This window comes from Sorex fumeus, unplaced genomic scaffold (assembly GCF_029834395.1).
Source record: "Sorex fumeus unplaced genomic scaffold, SorFum_2.1 ptg000082l, whole genome shotgun sequence".
NCBI lineage: Eukaryota > Metazoa > Chordata > Mammalia > Eulipotyphla > Soricidae > Sorex > Sorex fumeus.
The window spans coordinates 2,780,206-2,802,949 of record NW_026606139.1 but is presented as its reverse complement, the minus strand read 5'-3'; the positions used below and the strand labels follow the sequence as shown (position 1 = coordinate 2,802,949).

The window sequence follows — 22,744 nt, the reverse complement described above, 5'->3', positions numbered from 1 at the left end:
CTCCGAGAGCCCGGCAAGCTACCAAGAGTATTCCGCCCGCACTGTAAAGCCTGGCAAGCTACCCGTGACATATTCGATATACAAAAAAAAAAAAAAAAAAAAAAAAGACAGTAACAAGTCTCACAATGGAGAAGTTACTGGTGCCCGCTCGAGCAAATCGATGAACAACGGGAAGGGCAGTGCTACAGTGCTATTGATTTAGTGGTGCTCAGGAACAACTTCTGGCTATGGTCAAACTCTATGTGGAGCTGCAGATCCAAACCCGAGCTGGCTGCATACCAGGAAGGCAAGGGCCTTACCTCTGTTACTAACTCTCGGGGCTGGAAATTTTTCTGATTATCAGGAAGATCTACCGATAAGCTCAAAGCTGAGCTTAGTAGCCTGTTTCCAGGATGTGGACCTGTCACATTAGTCTCTCCTCTGGCAAGAAAGTGCTCATAATTCCTGGTACTCATCCCTGGTGGAACTTCTGTAAGTTTTTTTTTTCCTCTCCGTATCTCCACAAATCTTTCCAAGTCCAGATCAAAAAGCATCCCCGCTGCCGTAAGGGCTGACTTCCTTAAATCATCAGGTCGACTCCTCTGCTGCCTTGATCCCTTGCATAGAATCAGGACTGTTTCATGCGTGGTTCCTCTCCTTTGAAGATGCACAGATACTAGGGCTAAAACTGAATTCTCGGGGGCTGGAGCAATAGCACAGCGGGTAGGGCATTGGCCTTGCACGCGGCCGACCCGGGTTCGATTCCCAGCATCCCATATGGTCCCCCGAGCACCGCCAGGAGTGATTCCTGAGTGCATGAGCCAGGAGTAACCCCTGAGCATCACCGGGTGTGACTCAAAAAGCAAAAAAACAAAAACTGAATTCTCACTAGAGGCCACCCACTTAGCAGGTGTTTAGTAAATATTTGTTGCATGTGCGATAAAAGAAGGAAGCTGTACTCCCTAGCCCCCTTATGTACTCCGGTATTCTCTGAAGCCTTCCCTGCAAGGCACCATCCATCACCCCCCTCCTCTCAACCACTTCCCCGTAACTGCCCCGGCAGGGGGTAGGCCCGCAAGTGCCCCCTAAGCCGTTCTGTGCCGTTTTCTACCTTCGGCTCTCAGAGTTGCAGCCGGTCGGGGACGGAAGAGACAGCTAGATGACGTATGTGAGACTACTGCCAGGGAGAAGACACAATTTACACGGAAGACCCCGCCCCAGGCCCCCAGTCCCAGAACATAGCCACGCCCCCTCTTACCTACACGGGAGGGTGGGGACTCTTTCTGACTGGCGTTCCCCCTGTCCAATAGCTGGTCTGGGTGAAGAGAGCCAGCCAATAGGTGACGGCCAAGGCTCAAGCGGGGCGGGGCTTGGTTGCTAGGGCTGAGCCCTTCGGGAGCCGCGGGAGACTCGGACAGACTCGCTGGTTGCTAGGGCGGGAGGTCAGAGAGCGCGACTCGGGGATTGGGTGGCTTCAAGGGAGGTGGGCGGGGATTGGGTGGCTTCGAGGGAGGTGGGCGGGGATTGGGTCGCTTCGCGGGAGGTGGGCGGGGACTGGGTCGCTTCGCGGGAGGTGGGCGGGGACTGGGTCGCTTCGCGGGAGGTGGGCGGGGACTGGGCGGTGCCGGGAGGCCCCGGGCTGCGGCGAGGGCGCGCGAGCTCGAGTTCTGGTGCGAGGCCTGCGCTGAGGGCCCGCGCTTCACCATGGCCTCGGCTGAGCTGGACTACACCATCGAGATCCCGGATCAGCCCTGCGGGAGTCAGGGTAGGGAACGCGGGCTGGGCCCCGGCGCGGGGAGGGGCCCTGACGAGACTGTGGGGCGCGAGCGCAACTGAGGCTCCGCCCCTCTCGCGACCCGCCTCCTGATAGGGTCCCACAGGTCCGGGCTCGTAAGCCCCGCCCCGAACGCCCCGCCCCACTCGCCCGTCCCGGTAAGCCCCGCCCCAAGGTGACCTTCCTTACCTCCCCCCCCCCCCCCCCGCGGTGTCCGAGCCCCGCCCCCCGCCCGCGCCCTCTGCTAGGTTAGGGCCCCTTTCTTTCCGTCTTTGAAGTCAGAATTCTTGGGGAGCGATAGCACAGCGTTTGCCTTGCACGCGACCGACCTGGGTTCGATCCCATATGGTCCCCCAAGCACCGCCAGGAGTCATTCCTGAGTGCAGAGCCAGGAGTGACCCCTGAGCATTCCTGGGTGTGACCCAAAAAGCAAAAAAAAAAGTCAGAATTCTGTTTTCCGGTGCCTTGCAGAAACTTGCCTCAGATCCCGTATCTCCACTCACTTTGGTAGTGGGAACTCTAATACAAATAATACCAATACTAATCTGACTAATCTGACTTCTCCCGTTTGTATGACCGGACAGTCCAGTTTCCTCCCCTTTCCTCCCCTGCAGAGCCTAGGTGCCTGATGGTAGCCGGCCCCGTGGGGTTGTTGCACAACTCAAGGCAGTTTGTGTTTGCACCGTTGTTGGTCGAGGTGGTTCTGTGATGGTGCCCCGTGCACAGAATCCCAACAACCTGACACCCCTCACCCGAGGTGGATAGTCTTAGAGACCCAGGACAGTGTCTGGCATTCAGTGGGGCTTGGTGATGACCATTACTTCCCTGGTTTGTTGACCCCTGGGTGACATTCAAGGGAGGTGAATGGCAGGCCCCATAGGGTTAGCACCGGGCAGAGCATGCCTAGGTCCTGGGCAGTGCGAGGTGGTTTGGGGATCTGGAGACTGCTGGGAATTATGGTGGGGGAAGTAGCTGCCAGCCTGAGCCAAGCAGGGCTCTCGCTTGCGATCCTGTTTCACCTTCACGCCTCCGGTCTCCAGCCTCTTCTTCGCTACCATCCTGTTGCGGAGGCCTGATCTTATCATGAAACCCTTCCCATAAAACCCTTCAGTGGCTCCTTATTGCCCTCAGGATAAATCAAGTCCTGATTCCTTCTACCATGTTCAAAGGCCATCATAATTTAGCAGTCACCCGCTTATCTGTTTGATTACTGTGTCCTTCTCCCGTTCAGGTTTTATGTTCTGGCATCCCCCAGTGGCCTGTGATTGTCCACCCACCCCTTGCTTCTCTGCCTGGGCTCCCGCTGCTTCTCGTCTGGAATGCCCTTGCTTGCACTCCTCCCTCCCTGTCCAGCTCATCACTTCTCCAGACCAGCTGTGTTTCCTGAGAGGTGAATCTGCTAGCTTAGGCTTTGTGGGCTTATGGACATCAAATAGTCTTGAGAAGTTTTTGAAAATATCACCGCCCCATGAGTGAGCCTGACTGTTAGAACCTTCAACTGCTGGGGGATGACTTTGTCTCAGCCAGGCGGTCAGATGAACATTCTTGTAGTCCAGCTGGGCAGCTGAAGGTCTTGGTTTGCATTTCATCCTGGCCTCTTACTGGTTCTCTGACTTTGGCAAGTTACCGAACCTTTCTGAGCCGATCCCTGCCCTGTCATATGGGAGCAGCCCTACCTCTGGAACTGTCAGGGCTAAGAGAGAGGCAGGATGTGTGTGCCAGGGGGTGTCTGCCCGTGGGCTGTGCTCATGGCTCCAAGAGGCTGGGGGAAATCTCAGGGGGACCCTTTTGTCCTCTCGCCTCAGACCCCAACAGGATGCTTCCAGACTTCCTGGCCTGTTGTGGGCCACTGGGATTGCTAGAAAGCGCTTCCCTCTCTTGAGCCCCAGCATGTCCTTGGGTCATTTCTGCTTTCAGTTCAGCATTAACTGTGTCCTGGCTCTGGATCTGCTGCCAGTGCTGTAGAAGTGACTGACGCACATGCTCCCTTTGGGCAAGGGTGAGGGTTTCACAGCCATGTTGCTGGTCTCAGGGTCAGAGGGCCTTGCTGAGTACAGCGTAAAGCAAGGCAGTATTTTCCTAAGAGGACAGTTTCATGCCTTTCTCCAATCATTCTTCTTGAAGGAAAATACTCTGAGGCCCGCCTTCAGCTGTTCTTCCTCTGATGTGGCTCTGCTAAGCTCCTCGTGATCACTCCGCTGGACTGACCTCAGTTCATCACACCCTTCCCTCGTTAGTGCATACCCCACTTGAGCCGGGCTGGAGAGCATAGGACCCCTCAGAAGGAGGTAACCGCGTGCTGATCCCCTGGACGTGTTTGCTTCCCGTCTCGAGGAAGTTCCTTTCCAGAGTGAGGCAGCTTCAGAGAGTGGCCTTCTTCGGGCACCCTCATTCGTTAGCAAGAACTGAGGAGTGGTGGGGAGGTGTGAGGGCATCCGACTTCTTTGCTTGCTGGACTTGCTTCTGTGCCTTTGAGCCTCGGCACCAGAGCCCAACCCTGCTGGGACTTGACTGAGAGGGGAGCAGCCGCGGCTGGCATGGCAGTGAGCTGGAGACAGCTGTAGGTCAGGGGGTCATTCAGGGCCCAGCTGGCCAGGCCAGTACCTCCTGCTGGGATTCTCACTGGCCGGTATCTGTGGCTGTTCCTGCTGGGGGTAATCTGCCTGGTCTTGTGCTGAAACCAGGCCCTTGTTCTCAATTTTGCCTGCTCTCCGCCCCTCACCGCCACCCCATCCCAACTTCTCTGGCCAGTGATTTCTTCCCTGAGGAAGGTGCGCCCTGCTTCGGTTGCTAGACCTGGCAAGGATGAGGCATCCAGTGGAGTGGGTCACTTGGCAGCGTGGGGACCTGAGCCAGAGCTGCCCCTCCTCCCAGCCAGAGAGAGGTCAGCCGCGCCCCGGCCTCCACTGGCCAGGCAGGCCTGTGTACAGGCACCCGCTGCCCTCACAGTCAGGAACCGGATCAGAAATAATTGATAGAATTTACAGGCTGGGCAAAGGGTACAGAGAAGGCCTGCCAGGGGTCACAGAGAGGAGAAGGGATGATTTATTGTGAATCTGCTCTTCTGGCAGGGGTCAGGAAATGTAGACTCGGGACTTGAGAGATAGGACAGAGAGCAGGGCACGTGGCTGATCAGGGTTCAATCCCCGCCCTCCCCCCCTTGTCCCCTGAGCACCAAGCCAGGAGTAGCTGGATGGGGCCCAAAAACTAACGAACCAACAAAATTGTAGACTCAGGGCTGGAGAGATGAGTCAAAGGGCAGAGGACACAGCTCGCATGCACGAGGGCCCAGATTTGCTCCTGGGCACCTCATGGACCCTTGAGCACTGCTGGGAGGCTCACTGGTACCCAGGCCACAATCTGGAGTGATGCATGCTCCACCATGGCTTTCTGGGAGAGACCCAGAGTGGATCTGCGCTTCTGGGGGGCTGACAGGCAGCTGGTGGGTCCTGGCCTGCAGTGGGGCCTGCTTTCCCAAGCTGGGAATGAAATGAAAGAAAGTCATCTCAAAGGCCCCGGCAAGGTGAACTGAGATCTGAGCTTCCTCTGGTCTGCGGGGACCCCAGAGGTGCTTTTTTCCCAAAAGAAACAGAGGTAGGGCCAGGGCCATAGTCCAGTGAATAGGGCACTCGCCTTGCACATGGCCCACCTGGGTTTGATCCCTGGCACTATATATACGATTCCCCCAAGCCTGCCAGGAGTGATCCCTGAGCACAGAGCCGGGAGTAAGCCCTGAGCACTGCCGGGTGAGACCCCAAAACCAAAAACAACAGAAAAAAGAAACAGAGGCCTTTCCTTTGTTTCATTTTTGGCGTTTGGGGTACACCCAGTGATGCGCAGGGCTTACTGCCAGCTTGCTTCGGATCACTCCCGGGCAGGTCTCAGGGGACCTTAGGAGGTGGGTCGGCTGCGTTCAGGGCAGGCGCCCCACCCGCGCTGCGGTCTCTGTGGCCCCCTCTCCTCTATTTCAATCATGATTTCTTTCACGTGTTAACAAAAATGATTGTGGGTCAGAAGCCCCAGGAAGCACTAACCCGAGGGAGCCCTTTCAGCTAGTTTTGCAGTTGAGGGACAGACTGGGGACATGAAGTAGCTGGCCCCGGGTTATGCCAGGTTTCAGTGTGGGAACCCCAGTCTCAGTTTATGTGCGTTTTTCAGTCACCCTGGGGCAGGGCATTGGTTACATTTCTAGGCCACAGTTGAGGGGTCCGTGAAAGGATTTTTATAACAGCAAAAAATTGGAAACAATATCGCGTCCAGTAAGGGGAGATTTGCCCATTAGGGAAGGTTCGCCATAAATTATGGAATATTCCGGAGCTGCTCTGCAGCCCCTAGAAAGAACGGCGTGGAAATATAGAAACTGACAGGGGGAGACGTTCACAATATATTGCTAAATGGAAGCAGATTACAAAACAGCGTGATGCCAATTTTATTAGGGGTTCTTTTCTCCGTTTCTGCAAGCGAGCATGCATTCCTTGTGAAGTAATAATAATAACCTCAATTTATTGAACTTTTTTTGTCCCTTGCTGAGCCCTCCGCTGTCATTACCTTATTTAATTCTGTGTATTATTCGCCCCATTTCCAAGATAAGGAACTTGATTTCTTTCGTTGCTATTCTTGGCAGAACCAGAGATTTAAACCCAGATACGGTTTTATATTGTATGTCCCCTTCGAGAGCTATACCTACTGTCTTATATTGTGATTTCAAAAAGTTAAAATAATAATCATAATTCGGTTTAAATATAGAACAGTGGGATTCCAGTATTTCCGGGGAATAGAGGACCTTGGAGGTCCTTTGGTCCTATTTTTTTTTCTTTTTGGGTCACACCTGGCGATGCTCAGGGGTTACTCCTGGCTTGTGCACTCAGGAATGACTCCTGGCGGTGCCCGGGGGACCATATGGGATGCTGGGAATCGAACCTGGGTCGGCCGCATGCAAGGCAAATGCCGTACCCGCTGTGCTGTCGCTCCAGTCCCTGGAGGTCCTTTATTACTCTACATTTTGAAAAAAAAAATACATTGGCTGGGGAGATAGCTCACTGGACAGAGCATATCATTTGCATACAAGAGGACCTGGGTTTGATCCCTGGTACCACATAGGACCCTGAGCATGCTGGGAACTGTCCACCGGCATTGACCTAAGAATAGCTCCTGAGCACTGCTGGGGGGCGGTGTGGCCTAAAAACGGAGATTAAGTGAAATGAAAAGAAAGTATACTTTGGTTCCATCTGGCAGAAAAGTCCGTATTGGGCTCACCTTGCTTGCAGCCGAGCTGGTTTGGTCCTTGGCACCACATAGGATCCTTTGAGCTCCACGTGGAATAATCCCTGATCACAGAGCCCGGAGGGAGCCCTGGGACAGTGGGTCTGGCTCCAACTCCCCCTGCCCCCACCAGCCACCAGGAGTGTCCTTGTTGGAAAGAACCCCAAGCCCTGCTGGGCTTGTGGGCACCCAGCCCCCTTTGACTTCTCAGCTGCTCTGATTCTGCTGACACTGTCCCCGATCTTTTTAAAGAGAACGTCTTAAGTGATACATATTGATTTTAGGAAATGGGTTAAAATAATGAAAAAGAAATATCTAATTCTAGAAATAATTGCTACTCATTTTTTGCCGTTTATATGTATGTTTTTTTTTCTGCGACACATGCATACTGCTTTTAAGCTTGTTTTCCCCCTTAATGTAGTACTATTAATTTATTAAATAATAGCCTGATTAAGAGCTAACTCACATACCATAAAATGTACCCTTCGAAAATAGGCAGTTCACTGCTTTTTAGAGCATTCACAGAATTGCGCCAGCCACGCCCCTGTCTTAGTTCCAGGACATCCTCACTACCTCACCCAGAAATCCTCTCCCGTTTGTCATTACCCGATCCCTTCACCTCCGGCTCCTGCCACTGCCAATCTGCTGCTGCTGGTGGATTTGCCTACTGTGGCCCATGGCACACAAACCCAGGCGCGCCGTCGGTGGTCTTCTGAGACTGCCCTTTCCTCTTAGCATCCGCGCTCAAGGTCCGTCTTGTTGTGACACGTGCCCCTTCTTTATCCCTTTCCGTCATAACTGAATTATGCTGCCTGGACCTGCCCCGCGTCCCTTCCGGCAGGAGTGCTGCTGTGAGCATCGCCGTACCGCTCGGCGTGGATGTGGGGCGGCAGTTCTCTGGCACAGATCATCGGAGTGGGAGTGCTGGGACAGCGTGCTTAGTGCTTGGAGGCCCGGGCAAAGCCGCTGTCCCTTCCCCAGTTCTTGACAGCAGTGTGTGAGGGCACTGACCTCTCCACGGCTCAGCCGCTCTTATTGTTACCTGACTTTTCGATGCTGACCAAAGTGGCATATCACTGTGAGTTTGATTTTTTTCCCGAATGGCTGTGGTGTTGGGCATCTTTTCACCTCCTAACTGGCCGTTTTTATATCTTCTTTGGAGAAATGTCTATTCAGATCCCTTTCTTTAAAAATTGTTTTGTCGGGGCCGAAGCGATAGCACAGCGGGTAGGGCATTTGCCTTGCACGCGGCCGACCCAGGTTCGATTCCCAGCTTCCCATATGGTCCCCCGGGCACCACAAGGAGTAATTCCTGAGTGCAGAGCCAGGAGTAACCTCTGTGCATCGCCAGGTGTGACCCAAAAAGCAAAAAAAATAATTTGTTTTGTCTTTTTTCTGGGTGGGGGGGATACAGGGTGTGGGAGATGTATTTGGATCACCTGGTGCTGCTCAGGGGTTACCCCTGGCCCTGTGCTCAGGGATCATTCCTGGTGGTGCTTGGGGGAACCTAGAATCAGCTGTAGCCCCTGTACTCACTCTCTCTCTCTGGCACAGCATCTGGTTGTCTTGTTGTGGAATTATACAAGTTTTTTTTTACTTTACTTTTATCCTGTGGGTTGTTCCCTTTCGGGTCACGTATGCAGTGCTTGGGGCTCATTCCTGTTGGTACTTGGGGGACCATGCTGTACTAGGGACCCAGCTTGGGCCTCCTGCATGTGCTCCAGCCCTTCGTGCTGCCTCCCTCCCCTCCCCTCCCCTCCCCTCCCCTCCCCTCCCCTCCCCTCCCTCCCTCCCTCCCTCCCTTCCTTCCTTCCTTTTCTTCCTTTAAAATCTGAGGAAGTTCTACTTATTATTACTTATTATTTATTATTTTTTTTTTACCTTTGGTCACATCTGAAAAAAACATGGCTTAATTCAAGATCACAAAGATTACTGTTTCCTTCAAGCATTTTGTAGTTTCAGCTTTTATGTTTCCATCCTTAAGGTTTGTTTCTTTGTGCGGGAGGGTTGAGCCACACCCGGTGCCGGCTCTGTGCTCAGGGATCACTCCTGGTAGTGCTTGGAAGGACCACATGTGGGGCCAGGGATTGGGCCGATAGGGGCCGTGTGCAAGGTGGTGTTGAACCCTTGACACCTTTTCTATCTTTCCGGGCCCTGTGATCTGCTTTCTTAGAAGTGAAATTACTGAGTCAGAGACTAGACAGTTTCGAGGGGGCCGGAGAGATAGGACAGCTGGTAAGGTGCTTGCTTTGCATACACCCAAACGTGGTTTGATCCCTGGCATCCCGGATGGGTTCCCAAGCACCGTCCAGTGTAATTTCTGAATGCAGAGCCCGGAATTATCCCTGATCGTGAAGAGGGTGAGAGGGAGAAGGAGAGGGAGGAGGGAGGGAGAGAGGAGGGGGAGAAGGAGACTGGGAGGTATTTGCAGGGCATGCCGGCCCATGCCAGTTGTCTGTCCCAGGACACTGAGGTGGGGCTCAGGATGCAGGCCTTGTGGCGGCCCGGGTCTGAGGTTTTCTTCACGGAGAGACAGTCCTGGTGAAGACATTCTTCCTTGACTGGGTATGCTAGAGCAAAATGCAGTTACAATTTGGGGCTGGAGCGATAGTACAAGTGGGTCGAGTGGCCGGCAAAGCCTCAGTCCCCAGCAATTCCCCGTAGCCCCCCCCCCTCCAAGCACCACCAGGAGTGATCCCCGAGTGCAGAGCTAGGAGTAAGCCCTGAGCATTACTGACTGTGGCCCCCAAACCCAACCCAACCAACAACAGAAAGCGTTCTTCCTTCCTGGCAGGGGCAGGGGCAGGCAGAGATTCAGCCCTCCACCCGGTAGGGGCGGGGGCACCTTCTGTGTGTTTTGGCCCCTCTGCTGGTGTATTGTGGTGGTAGGGGGGAGGTGGTGGCAGGGGTGGGGATGGGAGGGGGGGGCATGGGAAACTGAGACTCTAAGGTCCGTACCCCGCCTGCCTGCTGGGGTGGTTCTCGGAGATTTGTGGCAGATGCGAGGGGCCGTGCCTGGTCCCGGGACTGCTGAGAGCATGGCGCTCCCCGGCCCCCCCTCCCCAAGGCCTCCTGAGAAGGGTCGTTCAGCAGGAGCGCTGCTGAGGCTGAGCACCGCACGGTGGGACCCCGGCGGGACAGTTGCGGGCAGTTAATCTCCGCAGGCAGCGTCCCCCCTGCCGGAGAGCAGGCGCACTGAACTTTTCAATCACATTAATTTCCACAGGAAATTGTGGTCTTCCTTTTGTGCAAAGGTTAGTGATTTATACTTACCACCCTCGTAACCAGCCTCGGGATTTACTGTTGCCGGGCCCCCAGCAGCACCCGTAAATCCCGGGTGGCAGCCAAGCACTCCCAGTGGTTTGATCCTTGGCAGGGCAGGCGCAGACCTTCCCGGAGGGCCGAGTGCTCCCTGGGGGGTGCTCGGGTGCTTGTGAATGAGCGAGGTCTGACCCCTCAGGTTGCGGGGAGCCTCTTCGGAAGCTCCCGTGGTCGAGGCCAGGGCCCAAGGAGGAGAGCTCTAGTGGGTGCCGGGGGGCTTTTCCCCGGAATGTCCTAATGGTCTCCACTGACGTTCGGGGGGTCCAAGCCCAGACTCGGCAGTACTGTTCTCTGGAGTGACGGCGCAGTGGGAGGGGGGCTGGCAGGGACCCTCTGGTTCTGTTTCTTGACCCACCCACCTCTCCACTGAGCACCGCCCCCCCATCTGCTCATGTCTCATTGTTCCGTCTGAGTCCATTGGGTCACCCAAGCCCCAGACGCTGTCACCCACAGTCTGAGCTCCCAGACCCCAGCTTAGCTCTTTTTTTTTATCTGTTATTATTTTATTTTTTTTGGGGGGATGGCTGCAGGAAGTGGTACTCAGGGACAACCCCCACTGTTGCTTGGGGGACCCTCAGCGGTGCCAGGGATGGAAATATGGTCAGCCACATGCAAAACAAGCACCTTATCCCCCTGAACTCTCTCAGGCCGCACAACGGTTGTGGGTGAGAGCAGCCCCGTGTGAGTGGTACCGACCTTCCAGCTCCAGTAGAACTTGACTTGTGGAAGCTCAGATGTCTTTTTTTTTTTGGCTTTTTGGGCCACACCCAGCTATGCTCAGGGGTTAATCCTGGCTCTGCATTCAGGAATTACTCCTGGCGGGGTTTGGGGGACCATATGGGATGCTGGGGATCAAACCTGGGTCGGCCGTGTGCAAGGCAAACGTCCTCCCCACTGTCTATCACTCTGGCCCCTCAGATGTCATTTTTTTTTTTTTTTTGCTTTTTGGGTCACACCTGGCGATGCACAGGGGTTACTCCTGGCTCATGCACTCAGGAATCACTCCTGGCCGTGCTCGGGGGACCAAGTGGGACGCTGGGAATTGAACCCGGGTCGGCCGCGTGCAAGGCAAACGCCCTACCCGCTGTCCCATCACTCCGGCCCAGAAAAGGGATTTCCCAGTATACCCTACAGTGCTCCTGAGAGCCCCAGACCTAAAGGAGCAGTCTTGGGGGTCAGGTGCATGGCTAACTGCAGTCGACAGATGGGATTGGCCAGGCCCCTCCACCCCGCACCCCAGCTCTCTGCTGACTGACCCCCAAACCGCCTCCCCGTGTCTGTGTTTCTGTGTTTCAGAGAACGGGCCCAGTCGATGCGGGAAGGAGGCCGGGACCCGGCAGCCTTTGGTGATTCTCTTGGGCTGGGGAGGCTGCACGGACAAGAACCTTGCCAAGTACAGCGCCATCTACCACAAGAGGGTGAGTACTGCAGCAGGTGGCGTCCTGTGGAGTCTGACTGAGCGGCAGGGGACAGGCAGGCCTGGGGAAGGCTCTTGACCTGTGCCGAGGACAAGTGCTCCCGGGACTTCAGCAGTTTGGCCTGTCCCTTTCTGCCCCCTGACCTTTGTACACCTCTTCTGGCCCGGAGCCCTTCCCTGATAGCTGTGGAGTGAGCCCGCACCTCGAGGGGCACTTGGTCGAAGGCTGCGTCTCTGGGAACCCCCAGGCCTTTCTCCTCTCCTTACCAGCTGGCCAGGGCACCTTTGCGGAAACGAGACTCAGCCTGGAGGTTTCCTTGCTTCTTTGTAGGCTGCTCAAGAGTGGGGTGTAGAAAGGGCCGGGGCCCCAGTACAGTGGGTAGAGCGTTTGCCTTGTAGGCAGCTGACCCCGGTTCGATCCCTGGCATCCTATATGGTCCCCGGGCACTGCCAGGAGTAACCCCTGAGCATCGCCAGGTGTGGCCCAAAAAGCAAAAAAGAAAAGAAAAGAAAAGAAAAGAAAAAAGAGTGTGGGGGAGTAGTCGTCCCTGGGGAGCCCCTTTGGAGGGGCTGGAAGTCTTGGGGACCCCCTTCATGTTGTTGGCCCTTCCAGCCCAGACCTCCCACAGGAGGGTGGACAGGTGGTGTCCGCCACCCGCTGGAAGCCAGCCTGAGAGCTCTGAGACAGTGGCGGCCTGTGGTAGCCCCTGCCCTCGCCCTCCCTCCACTGACCCTTGTCTGCCCAGTGCCCGAGGTTCTGTGTGGGCCCTGGGGAACCCCCACTCGCGTCCCGCTGAGGCCTCCTCCCCACCCACACAGCCCTCCTCTGTCCCCACCTTTCGGGGGTGCTCAACCTCTTACGTTGTGTTTGCTTTTCCGTGGTGATGGGGATGGGACCCAGAGTCAGACGTGTGAGGCCAGTGCTCGGCTGGGAGCCCCGGCCCCGCCCTAGGTGGTTGCAGCCTGCGGGGATTGTCAGCTACACCCGAGTGCCACTCACTGTACTCTGCCTGCTGGCCTGGCCGCTCCGTCACACTCAGATTCTCGTGGCAGGTGGAGGAAGAGGCACGTGTCGGGGGGGGGGGGGGGGGAAGAAAGTAAGGGCAGTGTCCATGGGTCTGGAGGGCCCCCAGGGAACCTAGGTGTGGGTGTGAGGTTAGGTGGGTGCTCCCTAGGGTGCCTCCCTGCAGAGTGGTGGGGCACGGAGGAGCACCGTGGCAGGAGTTGGTGCCGTGGGCATGGGGAGAGGTTGGGTCAAGGAACTTTTTTTTTTTTCCTTTTTGGTCACACCCGGCGATGCACAGGGTTTACTCCTGGCTCTGCACTCAGGAATTACCCCCAGACAGGGCTTGGGGAACCATATGGGATGCTGGGAATCGAACCCGGGTCGGCCGCGTGCAAGGCAAATGCCCTACCTGCTGTGCTGTCGCTCCAGCCCCAGGGCAAGGAACTTTTTCCGGAGTGGACGGCAGAGCAGTTGGTGTAGGCGGGGGTGGGGGCAGGTTTCTGGCTCGAGGTGGGGGGTGCTGCTTCTGAGACGTTGACACACCAGAAGATGGGAGTAGGGGAATGGGTGAGGGACATGGGCAAGTGGGCCTGGGACAGAGCCCTGAGGAGGCCAGACTTGTTTTTGTTTTTAATTTTTGGGTCACACCCGGCAATGCTCAGGGGTGACTCCTGGCTCTGCACTCAGGAATTACTCCGGGCGGTACTCAGGGGACCATATGGGATGCTGGGAATCGAACCCGGGTCGGCCACATGCAAGGCAAATGCCCTACCCGCTGTGCTATCGCTCCAGCCCCAGGAGGCCAGACTTGAAGGGGCAGAAGATGAGGCGAGCGTGGCAAGGAAAGGAGGGGCAGCACTGGGCAGCAGGCAGGGTGGACATGAAACTTCCCGGGGTGGAGCCACTGTGGAGGAGAGGAAAGGGGCAGGGAGGAGGGGGAGAGAGAGAGGCAGGAAGAAAGGGCAGGGAGGGTGCTGGGAGGAGGGAGAGGGAGGCGGAAGAAGGGATGGGAGAGGAATGAGGACAAAGGGGAGTAATGGGCCAGGAGGCAGCTGGGCAGTGGCCGGCTCTGTCAGGAAGGGGTGTCCCTTCCCCTCCGGTCGGCAGGACAGGGCAGCAAGGGGAACATTTATTTCGGTCTCAGATCCCTGAGAGGTTGTCGTGGCCTGGAACAGAAAGCACCCTGTGCCCGCCTAGAGATGGCGTCCTGAGCTGGTCTCCTCTGGGCCTCCACCCTGGCACGGTCACGAGTGAATGTTCGCCTCCTGGACTTTCATCTCCAGCGTCTCCCCTTCGGGACATGCTTCCCCATAGGGGGCCACGCGGTGGAGCAGCCCCTCTTTGCCTGATACCGACCCACTGCCGGGCCCACATGACCCGAGCGTCTTGCAGGAGTGTGACCCTGCAGGCCGCCCGCGGGGGTCCTGCCGCCGGCCCACTCAGAGAATGGGGCTGACTTGCTAGGAGCAGGGCAGTCGGAGGCTGGAGTCCATGGACATGGCGAGGGGGAGGGAGGAGCATCAAAGGTGGTCTTGGGGGTGAAGAGGAGGCGGGAGGAGGCAGGGGTGTGGCTCAACGGCCCGAGCACACGCTTCACCGGTGAGGCCCTGGGTTTGATCCCCGGCGTGGGCAAAAGGAAATACCAGATGCTGTGAGGTCGGTCGGAGTAGGATTCCGGAGAGAGGAAGAGAAGAGTGCTCGGAGCGGGAGGCGGCTGTCACGGAGCAGGCAGGGCCTCTGGGGAGACTGGGCGTGAGCGGGAGGAGAGGGGTTCGGGTGGGGGAGAGGAGACAGAGGCCAGATAAAGCGAGACCCAGGCCCCCAGCCCAGGGGCTCCTCCGAGTATCCGGCTGGGAGGTGGCGATGGAGGGGCCGTCAGACCTCAAGGTGAGCCTGGAGCTGTGGGTGCAGGGAGGCCTGGCGTGTGCACCCCTCACGGGAACGTGGGGCATCCTCGGGGTGAGCCGTGTGCATGTACGGGCGATGGCGCCAGAGGGCACAGCTGTGGTCTGCAGCATTGACACGCATTCACTGAGCTTGCTGAGGGGGAGTGGAGAGTGTGTGTGCGTGCGTGCGTGCGTGTGTGGACATGTGTGCGTGTGTGCGCGTGTCTGTGTGCATGCGTGCGTGCTCTTGAAGGAAATGCAGCATGCTGGTGCATACCCTCCTGCAGTGGTGTGGGTGCTGGGGGCGGGGGTTGCTGTGCTTCTTGGGACCCGGAGGCGTTGCCTGAGCGAGTGGGGGGTGGCGTGCGTCCGCAGGTGTTTCCTCTGAGGTGGTGTGTGGGTGACAGTGACGTGGGGGTGTTTGTATTTGTGGGCCGTGCAGGTCTCGGGGTCGGGGAGGACATTTCCCAGCCCCTGATGAGTTAAGAGCGTGTGTGGAGACTGCAGAGCTCAGGGCCCAGGGGCCAACAGTGATCCCTCTCCGGCATCCTGGGAGGGGCGCTGAGGTCTGCTGGGGCCTTGGTGCGAGCAGTGGCCGCAGGGGTGGGCAGGGGTGAGGCGGGAGTCAGAGAGCGGGCACAGCTGACCTGCCACTCCAGGACATCCGGGCACTAGGGCAGGCCGCTTCCTTCCTGCCGCTCACAGGGAAAGTGCCCTTCGCACCAGGTGCTGCCCCGGGCACGGAGATGCGTATTTTCACAGGAGCTTCCTCCAGTGTTTCTCTCGAGCAGAGCCAGACAGGGAGACGACAACGCCGTGTGTCTGTCTGTGCGGTGGAAGCCGGGAATCGACCCCACCGCCAGCTCAGCGCTTCCCACACCCGGGGCTCTCCCCGCCTTTGAGGGCTCGGGACTCACCCCGCGGCCTCGGGGCCTCTTACCGCCCCTCTGGATGGGGCTGGGCCTGGAGATGGAGATGCATTTAGCCTGGCTGCTGGGGGTCAAGTCAAGGCCGGCTCCAGTTTCACGACTGGATACTTGACACAGGCTGGTTTGCCTTAGTTGAGCCACATCCAAGCCTGAGCCGCCAGTGGTACACACCGGCAGCAGCGCGTTAAGGAACTATATCATTTCCTGTATTTCAGGTTTCGGGCAAGGAGTGGATGGATCTGAGCGTGGGCCTGAGGCTGGACTGGACTGTCCCTGGGCAGGGGGTGGCTGGACTCCGTGCTGGACTGGCTCACGAGTGACCCCTGGTGGCCAAGGCTGGGGCTTACAGGCTGTGTCTCACAAATTGGGTCTTTTAGGGGTCAGCTATTTGTGCCTGGAAGGTGGGCACCGTACAGGGGAGAGTCACTCCGCAGGGTGTGGCAAAGCAGCAAGGCCTTAAATGTGCTGGAAGCTTCCAAGGTTGGGTGAGGGGAAGTGGACCCGAGTGAGGAGACTTCCTTTGGCCAGTTCAGATGTCTCTGATTATGCCCCGGACCCAGCCCTCACCTACCATCACAGGCTGAGGGCACTGGGCCAGCCTGAAGTGATGATCCCACCGACGGGTCTTGGGCATCTCCCTTCCAGAAGGCACCTGTGCCCCAAGAGCGAACGGGCGCCCAGGCCCCAGCCCGGCTCACGGGCCCGTGGGATTCGTAGCTGGGGGGCCCTTAGCTCGTTCGCCTGTCCCGCGTCCCTCCCGGGGACCCACCAGGCCTCTCTCCCCTTTCCAAGGGCTGCATCGTGATCCGCTGCACTGCCCCCTGGCATATGGTCTTCTTCTCCGAGCCCCTGGGCATCCCTTCACTGCGCGTTTTGGCCCAGAAGCTCCTGGAGCTGCTCTTCACCCACGAGGTGGACCAGGAGCCGCTGCTCTTCCACGTCTTCAGCAACGCCGGCGTCATGCTGTACCGCCACGTGCTGGAGCTCCTGCACACCTGCCGGCGCTTCTGCCACCTGCGCGTGGTGGGCACCATCTTCGACAGCGGGCCCGGTGACAGCAACCTGGTGGGGGCGCTGCGGGCCCTGGCAGCCGTCCTGCAGCGCCGGCCGGCCGCGCTGCGCCTGCTCTTGCTGGGGGCCTTTGCCCTGGTGGCCGTCCTGTTCCACGTCCTGCTGGCTCCACTCACCGCCCTCTTCTACACCCACTTCTACGACAGGCTCCTCCACGCCGCCTCCCGCTGGCCCGAGCTCTACCTCTACTCGCGGGCCGACCGGGTGGTCCTGGCCAAGGATGTGGAGCGCATGGTGCAGGCCCGCCTGGCACAGCGGGTCTGGGTGCGTTCCGTGGACTTCGAGTCGTCGGCCCACGTCAGCCACCTCCGCGACTTCCCCGCGCACTACACCAGCCTCTGCGTCAGCTTCATGCGCAGCTGCATCCGTGGCGGGGGGCCTGGTTCGCCCCCCTCGCCTCAGCTCCAGGACTGCGTGCCCAGCCCCTCCCCGTGACCAGCAGCCAGGGCGGGGGTGGGGGGTGCCCATTCCGGCTTGGGGCCCCTCCCGCCCTTTAGAACCTCACGGTCCTAGAGGGTTCACGGGGCCTCTGTTCTGGGCGACTGTGGTTGTCAGGGGACCCCTGGCCCCTAGAGGGCGGCAGTGCCTGAGTATCTGGGGGGCTCCGCCCACTGCCAGGCTGTTGATTCCTGGGTCTGGAAGGGGTTAATAGGGGGGGTGTTGGGGACGTGCTCAGGGGGGTCACTGGCTTTGGAACAGAGGGTGAGCTTCTTGGACAGGTGCCCAAAGGTAGGGGTGATCCACAGGAAAGCCCCCCAACAGGAAGTCCTTCCCTGTGAACCCTCAGTGGGGATCCCCCAAACTCTGCCCACCTGCTCGCCAGTGCAGAGTCTGAGAAGCTAAAAGGGGAGCTGAGGAGGCAGAGCTGGGGCCTGCCCGTCATTTTGCCAGGAACCAGCCGATGGAGGCAGGAAAACTGCCAGGTGGGAGGAACGATGGGGAGCAGGGATCAGGAAGGCAGCAGCGTGCTGTGGGCCCCGGGCAGCCGGGGGGCATCCTGGGCACAGCATCAGGAGTCACAACTTCTGGTCTTCCTCAAGGAGACTGCACGCGCTTGGAAGGCAGGAGGCGGCTTTGGTCACTTGCTGTCGCACTCGGTATTCAATAAAATCAGACGGAGGCGCCTCCTGTGGTGACTGAGGGGCTCTGTGGGCAGGGATGGACTTCTAACCTGTGGCAGACGGTGACGAAGGCCCTGGGATACCCAGGACTGGCGGATCCTGTCTGCACAGGCTGACATCACCTTCCCCAACCAAGCCCCAGTTCTGATGTGGCGGTGTGGCTGCACTCCCACTCGTGGCCAACAGGTGGCAGTGCTGCCCGGGCCGTGAGGCCGCCCAAGGGTCTCCCACAGCACAGTGGGCGCGGTGCTGCCTCTGAGGTTCAGGTGCCCTCAGAGAGGGCTCCCAAGTGGGGAGGCACTAGCGATGGGCCAACACTCGAAGGTGGGGAGAGGGAGAATGTGATGCCTGCAAGAGACTGGGTGGCACCCACCGTCTGCCGAACTCTCTGCCATCACTGGAGCTGCCCTGCCTGCCAAGCCACAGGCCTGCCCCAGGCCCCGGTGTTCAGGGTAGTTGGTTTGGTCCCATCAAGCTGGGATGAGGTCTGAAGGGCCTTCTCTGGATTCCAGACTCGTCCTAGGTGCCACCCCAACCCCAGGAGTCTCCAGAGGCGTGTCGGGGTGGATTTGCGAAGACGGAGGATGTGTGAGCATGGAGCCGGGCGTCTGGGGTAACAGAGGCAAGCTGGGCCTTTCAGAGATGATTTCTGTGGCAGCTGAGGACTTCCCTGCAGCTGGGAGCACCTGCCCAGCACCCAGGACGTTGGTATGGAGGCCGTGGGTTGCCCAGGGGAGACCAGTCTCGTGGAGACCGCCTCCCTTCTGGTGCCAGCTGCCTAGATCCGGCCCTCTGACTCGGGGACCCACCTAAGATAACGGTTTCCAGGCCTCGGGCAGCGGCACCGCAAGCCACGGGTCCTCGAATGAACAGGGGTTGAGGGGCGGCATAGCTGGTTCTTGGCTCATTTCAGGGGACCCGAAAGGGACAGTGGCTCAAGGCTTGTGACCACCCAAGCTTGTGGCGCCCCCTGCCCTGGCCTGGGGACAGAGCTCACATCCCCTCCTTACCCCTAAGCTCTGACCTCTTCTGTGATTAATGAGCTGACGATTCTGCATCGATAAGGAATTAACCTGGAGCCCTACCCATCAATAGTGGGGAGTCCAGGCTCCCGGCCCCATCCCGCCCTGACGGCGTGTCCCAGGGCTCCCGAGCAGACCGCCCCCACGGTCATCCCCCGCGCCCCCCGCTTCACTGGTCGCCGCGCCACCCCGGCACACCCCCTCACGTGCACACACACAGGCAGTGCTGTTGATACTGGTTTAATCCATGTCAAATGTAGTTTACAAAGGGGAAGGACAAGTACCTTTGTATAGAATATACAGACACAGCATCACACCACGGGGCTGCAGGGGGCGGGGAGACCACGCTGACCCTGGAACAGCAGCTCGTCCCAGGGATAGTTCTGGGCAGGAGGCTGGGCAGCCAGGGGCACCCTCGTCCGGCCCCATCTCAGCCCCCGCTCAGCCCGGGTCCCGTTTCCTGCACCTCCCGCCTCCCCGACTCCTTCTAGAAGCCCCAGGAGCTAAGACTAAGGAGAGGATCATGTCCCTCGGGGCTCGCGCCCCCTGTAGGGAGAAGAAATATACACCACTGACCACGGAGCACACGGGAGAGGGGAGGGACACCACAGGAGGGGAGGGGCAGGCACCCCGGGTGGATGGGCCGAGCCCCCAGCCAGCCCTGGAGACACCGCGTCCAGGTCTTCTTAAAAAAAGAAGAAAATCGTACAAGCCGAGAGGAGGGGCGGGGCGGAGGGCCTGGTGCGGTCCCATTTATACACAACATTGTAAACATACACGGTCTATATTACATGTGCTTCAGTCTGGTGTCTGCATGTCGGTCTGTCAGTCTGTCTGTCTCGGGGCTGGGTGGCAGGACCCCTGCCCCGCCAGCCACTCCGCCCGCCCCCTCTCCCTGCCCTCCCCCCGGAATAGAACCTGGAACGCCTATGGTCCCCCATCCTGGGGAGCCAGCGGGTAGGGCCCGGCCCTGGGCCCGCGCGCTGGCTCGAGTCCTGCGTGTGTGTGCGTGTGTGTGCGTGCGTGTACACGGGCGCCCTGGGCAGGGCTGGACAAAGGGGAGGCCGCGGCGGCCAGCTCACAGGTAGACTCTCCGCAGGTCTCCGGGCGCCGTGATGGTGTTGCACTGGGGGCAGAGCTTCTTGGCCCCCTGCGGGGAGAGCGGGGGAGGGGCGCGGGTCACACACGCGCGGGCAGGGCGCCCGCACCTGCGGCCTGAGCCCCCGGCAGCCCGGGAACAGGCAGGCACGCTCCCGTGTTGGGGGGGCGCCAGGATCAAACCGCCCGGCCAGCCCCACAGCGGGAGCCCCGGTAATGAGAACAAGGCCGGGTCCAGCTGTGGCTGCCTCGGCCCTAACGAGATTACACGCGGCCTTTGATCAGGACACAGAGCCCACGTCCGGGCCTTTTATTGCTGTCTCCGGGCGACATTTTAATGGCCGCTCCCGAGCGAGCGAGGACGGGGGCAAGAGCAGAAGGCGCTGCCTGATGGGGGGGGGGGGAGGGGGAGGGGGAACGGGAGGGGGAGGCCCGGTCCTGCTCCCCCCACCCCCGCCGCCTCCTGACCCAGGATCTCACCAGTGTGGGGGACCCAGGGGGCCTCCTGGGGGTGGCGGTGAAGCCGGGAGGGAGTAGCTGGGCACACGCGGGTGCTGGGGGTGAAGGCCTGGCTTCTGGCGCCCTGTCGCCCCCCCCGCTGCCCCCCAAGGCGCCCCCCACGCCCCCGCGCCGCCTCACCAGGGTCCGCAGCCAGCACTCCTCACAGTGCACGTGCCAGCACTGGATGGACGTCAGGGGCATCGAGTAGGAGTCCTGGGGGGCAGGCGGGCCGAGAGGGGGTCACTCAGAGGCGGCCCGGACGGCGCAGAGGCCCTCCCCGACCCCCACGGGCAGCCCATGCCCCGTCCTCTCACCATGCAGATGAGGCATTTGTAACGGTCCCCCCGGGAGAGCTGCCGTTCAAGTTCCCTGACCCGAGCCTTCAGGGCCTCAAACGTGGTCACCGCCGAATCCTCGGTGATTCTGCAGAGAGAACAGGGCACGGCATAGCCGGGCAGGCAGCTCCCTGGAATTCTGAATCCGAGACGGCGGTCCTGCCACCTCCGCCCCCGCCTCCATCTGCAAACGCCACGTCCTCGGGCCAAACACACCGTCTCCGGTGCCTTTCCAACACACCACCCAGGAGCCACCCTCCGACCATTCCCTCCCTGCCCCCCCCCCCCAGTCTCCCACACTTTCCGCCTCTATCCAGAGTCCGGGTTCTTGTGACGCCCACGGGTCCCTCCACTCCCCTCAGCTCTGCCTACTCTCCCAGGACCCAGGATTCTGTAGCCCCGACCATCTCTTCCTCCAACGTGTCTCTGCTGAACCATCCCAAGCGTCCGCGTGCCTCGAATTCAAGCCTTGGGTGCAGCCGTGCTCCTCAGGAAACCTGGTCTCTCCCCGCGACCTCACTCTCCCCTCCTGGCTCATCCCCAGCTCCACAGCTTCCGTGCCCAATTCCTCCTCCCCCAAACCTTCCCGCCCTTCAGCAACTCTGCTGCCAGCACCCGTCTCCTTGGTGACACCCTGTTCCCTGAGGGCCAGTTGCTCACTCCATGGCCATGACCACCACACCTGTCAGCCCTGTCCGGAGCCTGGAGCAAGGGTTCATCTGTGAGAGAGGGGCTGTGAAATGGGGGGGGCTGGGGCTCCCTCCTGCACGGGCTTGGCTGCTATCCAAGCCCCGTTCCACAAGGCCCCCAAAGCCTCTTGGGGCCACAGTGAGCTGGGGGTGGTGACTCCGCCCCTGACACGAGTGAAAGGAACCCAGAGGAGCCCACAGAACACTCCTGGAGGCAGGGAAAGACGCGCTGGAGAAGGGCCACGGGGAATAACGATGACGAGAATACAAATAGCTCAAATTTATGAAGCACTTGGTAAATGCCAGCGCCCGTACTGAGGGATTGATAATTATTATCTTATTTACACCTGACAGAAGTCCCGCGAGGTGTCCCTAATCGTCCCACTTTATAAGTGAAGACGCGGAAGCACAGAAGTGAACAGCGCGCTCAAGGTGGGAGCAGCCGGGGAGACCCACTCTGCGACCAGCTGGGGCCCACGTATCCCCGTGCTGCAGACGCAGGAGGGGACAGGCCCCGCGGACCCCCGCGCCCCCTCTGGCTGGAAGGACAGGAAACAGAAAGTGGCCGAGCGGGAGCGGGGCGCGGACACCGAGTCTGGAGGCAGAGAGGGGCCGAGCTGGAGTAACAGCTCGAGGTACTGCGGCAAGACGAGCTGCCAGTCTTGGGGGAGGAACAACTCAGGAAGTGGAAGGCCACGTGGCACTGGGAGCACGGGGGTGGCCTTCCACAGGTGGCCTTCCCTTTGCCCTCGGACCTTTCTTAGGGCCCTGGCGGTCGCAGAAATGTGACTTCTTGCTGGCTGGGCGGCACTCCAGCCCTCGGCCGGCCATCCTCATCCTCGCTGCAAGGAGCTGGGGAAGGCTGGGACCCGCCCGGGGCTGATTCCCACGGGCTCCACCCAACGTGCCGCCTTGGGGAGCCTGACAACCCCCTCAGCGCAGCACCACACAGCCGGCCCTCTCCTGGCACCCCGCCCGGTGCCTCAGACTGCTGGGAAATCCCGCAGAGGCCAGGAGGCACGCTTCTCCCAGGCTGGCCAGGCCCTCTGCAGTTACCTCAAGGGTGGAAGCTGAGGTCTGGAGTGGGGGACTATCCCGGAAAGCCGACTCAGGCCCTGAACGGGAACCAGAGACAGAAGAGCCTGAACGGCACACAGGACAGGTCCAGGAGACCATGAAGCTGTTCCATGCCTGTTGCCGACTGAGAGCTTTAAGGCCACGTTCGCTTCTCGGGCCCATCCAGGACCTGCCCAACCTGGGCACCTCTGCCTGTCTGCTCCAGTAAAACACACCGTCCTCCAAGTCCATCCCCCCAGCTGTGGGGAGCTACTCC

The 22,744-nt window shown here is 59.4% G+C and overlaps 3 protein-coding genes across 5 annotated transcripts in view; 1 reads left to right on the top strand and 2 right to left on the bottom strand.

Moving 5' to 3' along the window:
- ARMH1 (armadillo like helical domain containing 1) overlaps nt 1-1,384 on the bottom strand; it is a 39,200-nt gene extending 37,816 nt beyond the window's left edge. Inside the window, exon 1 of the mRNA XM_056130926.1 lies at nt 1,238-1,384. The gene's annotated coding sequence lies outside the window, so the exon portion shown is untranslated. The remainder of the gene's footprint in view (nt 1-1,237) is intronic.
- On the top strand, nt 1,341-17,763 carry TMEM53 (transmembrane protein 53). Of its 2 annotated transcripts, XM_056130936.1 has the most exons (4): nt 1,341-1,462; nt 1,583-1,744; nt 11,633-11,754; nt 16,367-17,763. In XM_056130936.1, exons 2-4 carry the CDS (start codon nt 1,684-1,686, stop codon nt 17,078-17,080), a joined length of 897 nt encoding a protein of 298 aa, XP_055986911.1. In that variant the 5' UTR covers nt 1,341-1,462; nt 1,583-1,683; the 3' UTR covers nt 17,081-17,763. The 2 variants fall into 2 exon arrangements, with proteins under 2 accessions (XP_055986911.1, XP_055986912.1); XM_056130937.1 differs by lacking the exons at nt 1,341-1,462; nt 11,633-11,754 and having other exon boundaries at nt 1,611-1,744.
- A 1,249-nt stretch (nt 17,764-19,012) lies between these two features.
- RNF220 (ring finger protein 220) overlaps nt 19,013-22,744 on the bottom strand; it is a 233,701-nt gene continuing 229,969 nt past the window's right edge. For both annotated transcript variants that reach the window (XM_056130912.1, XM_056130913.1), the window contains exons 12-14: nt 20,702-20,810; nt 20,526-20,600; nt 19,013-19,938 (exon numbers count right to left, since the gene is read on the bottom strand). In XM_056130912.1, coding sequence (XP_055986887.1) covers nt 19,867-19,938; nt 20,526-20,600; nt 20,702-20,810 — 256 coding nt within the window. In that variant the 3' untranslated portion in view covers nt 19,013-19,866. The remainder of the gene's footprint in view (nt 19,939-20,525; nt 20,601-20,701; nt 20,811-22,744) is intronic.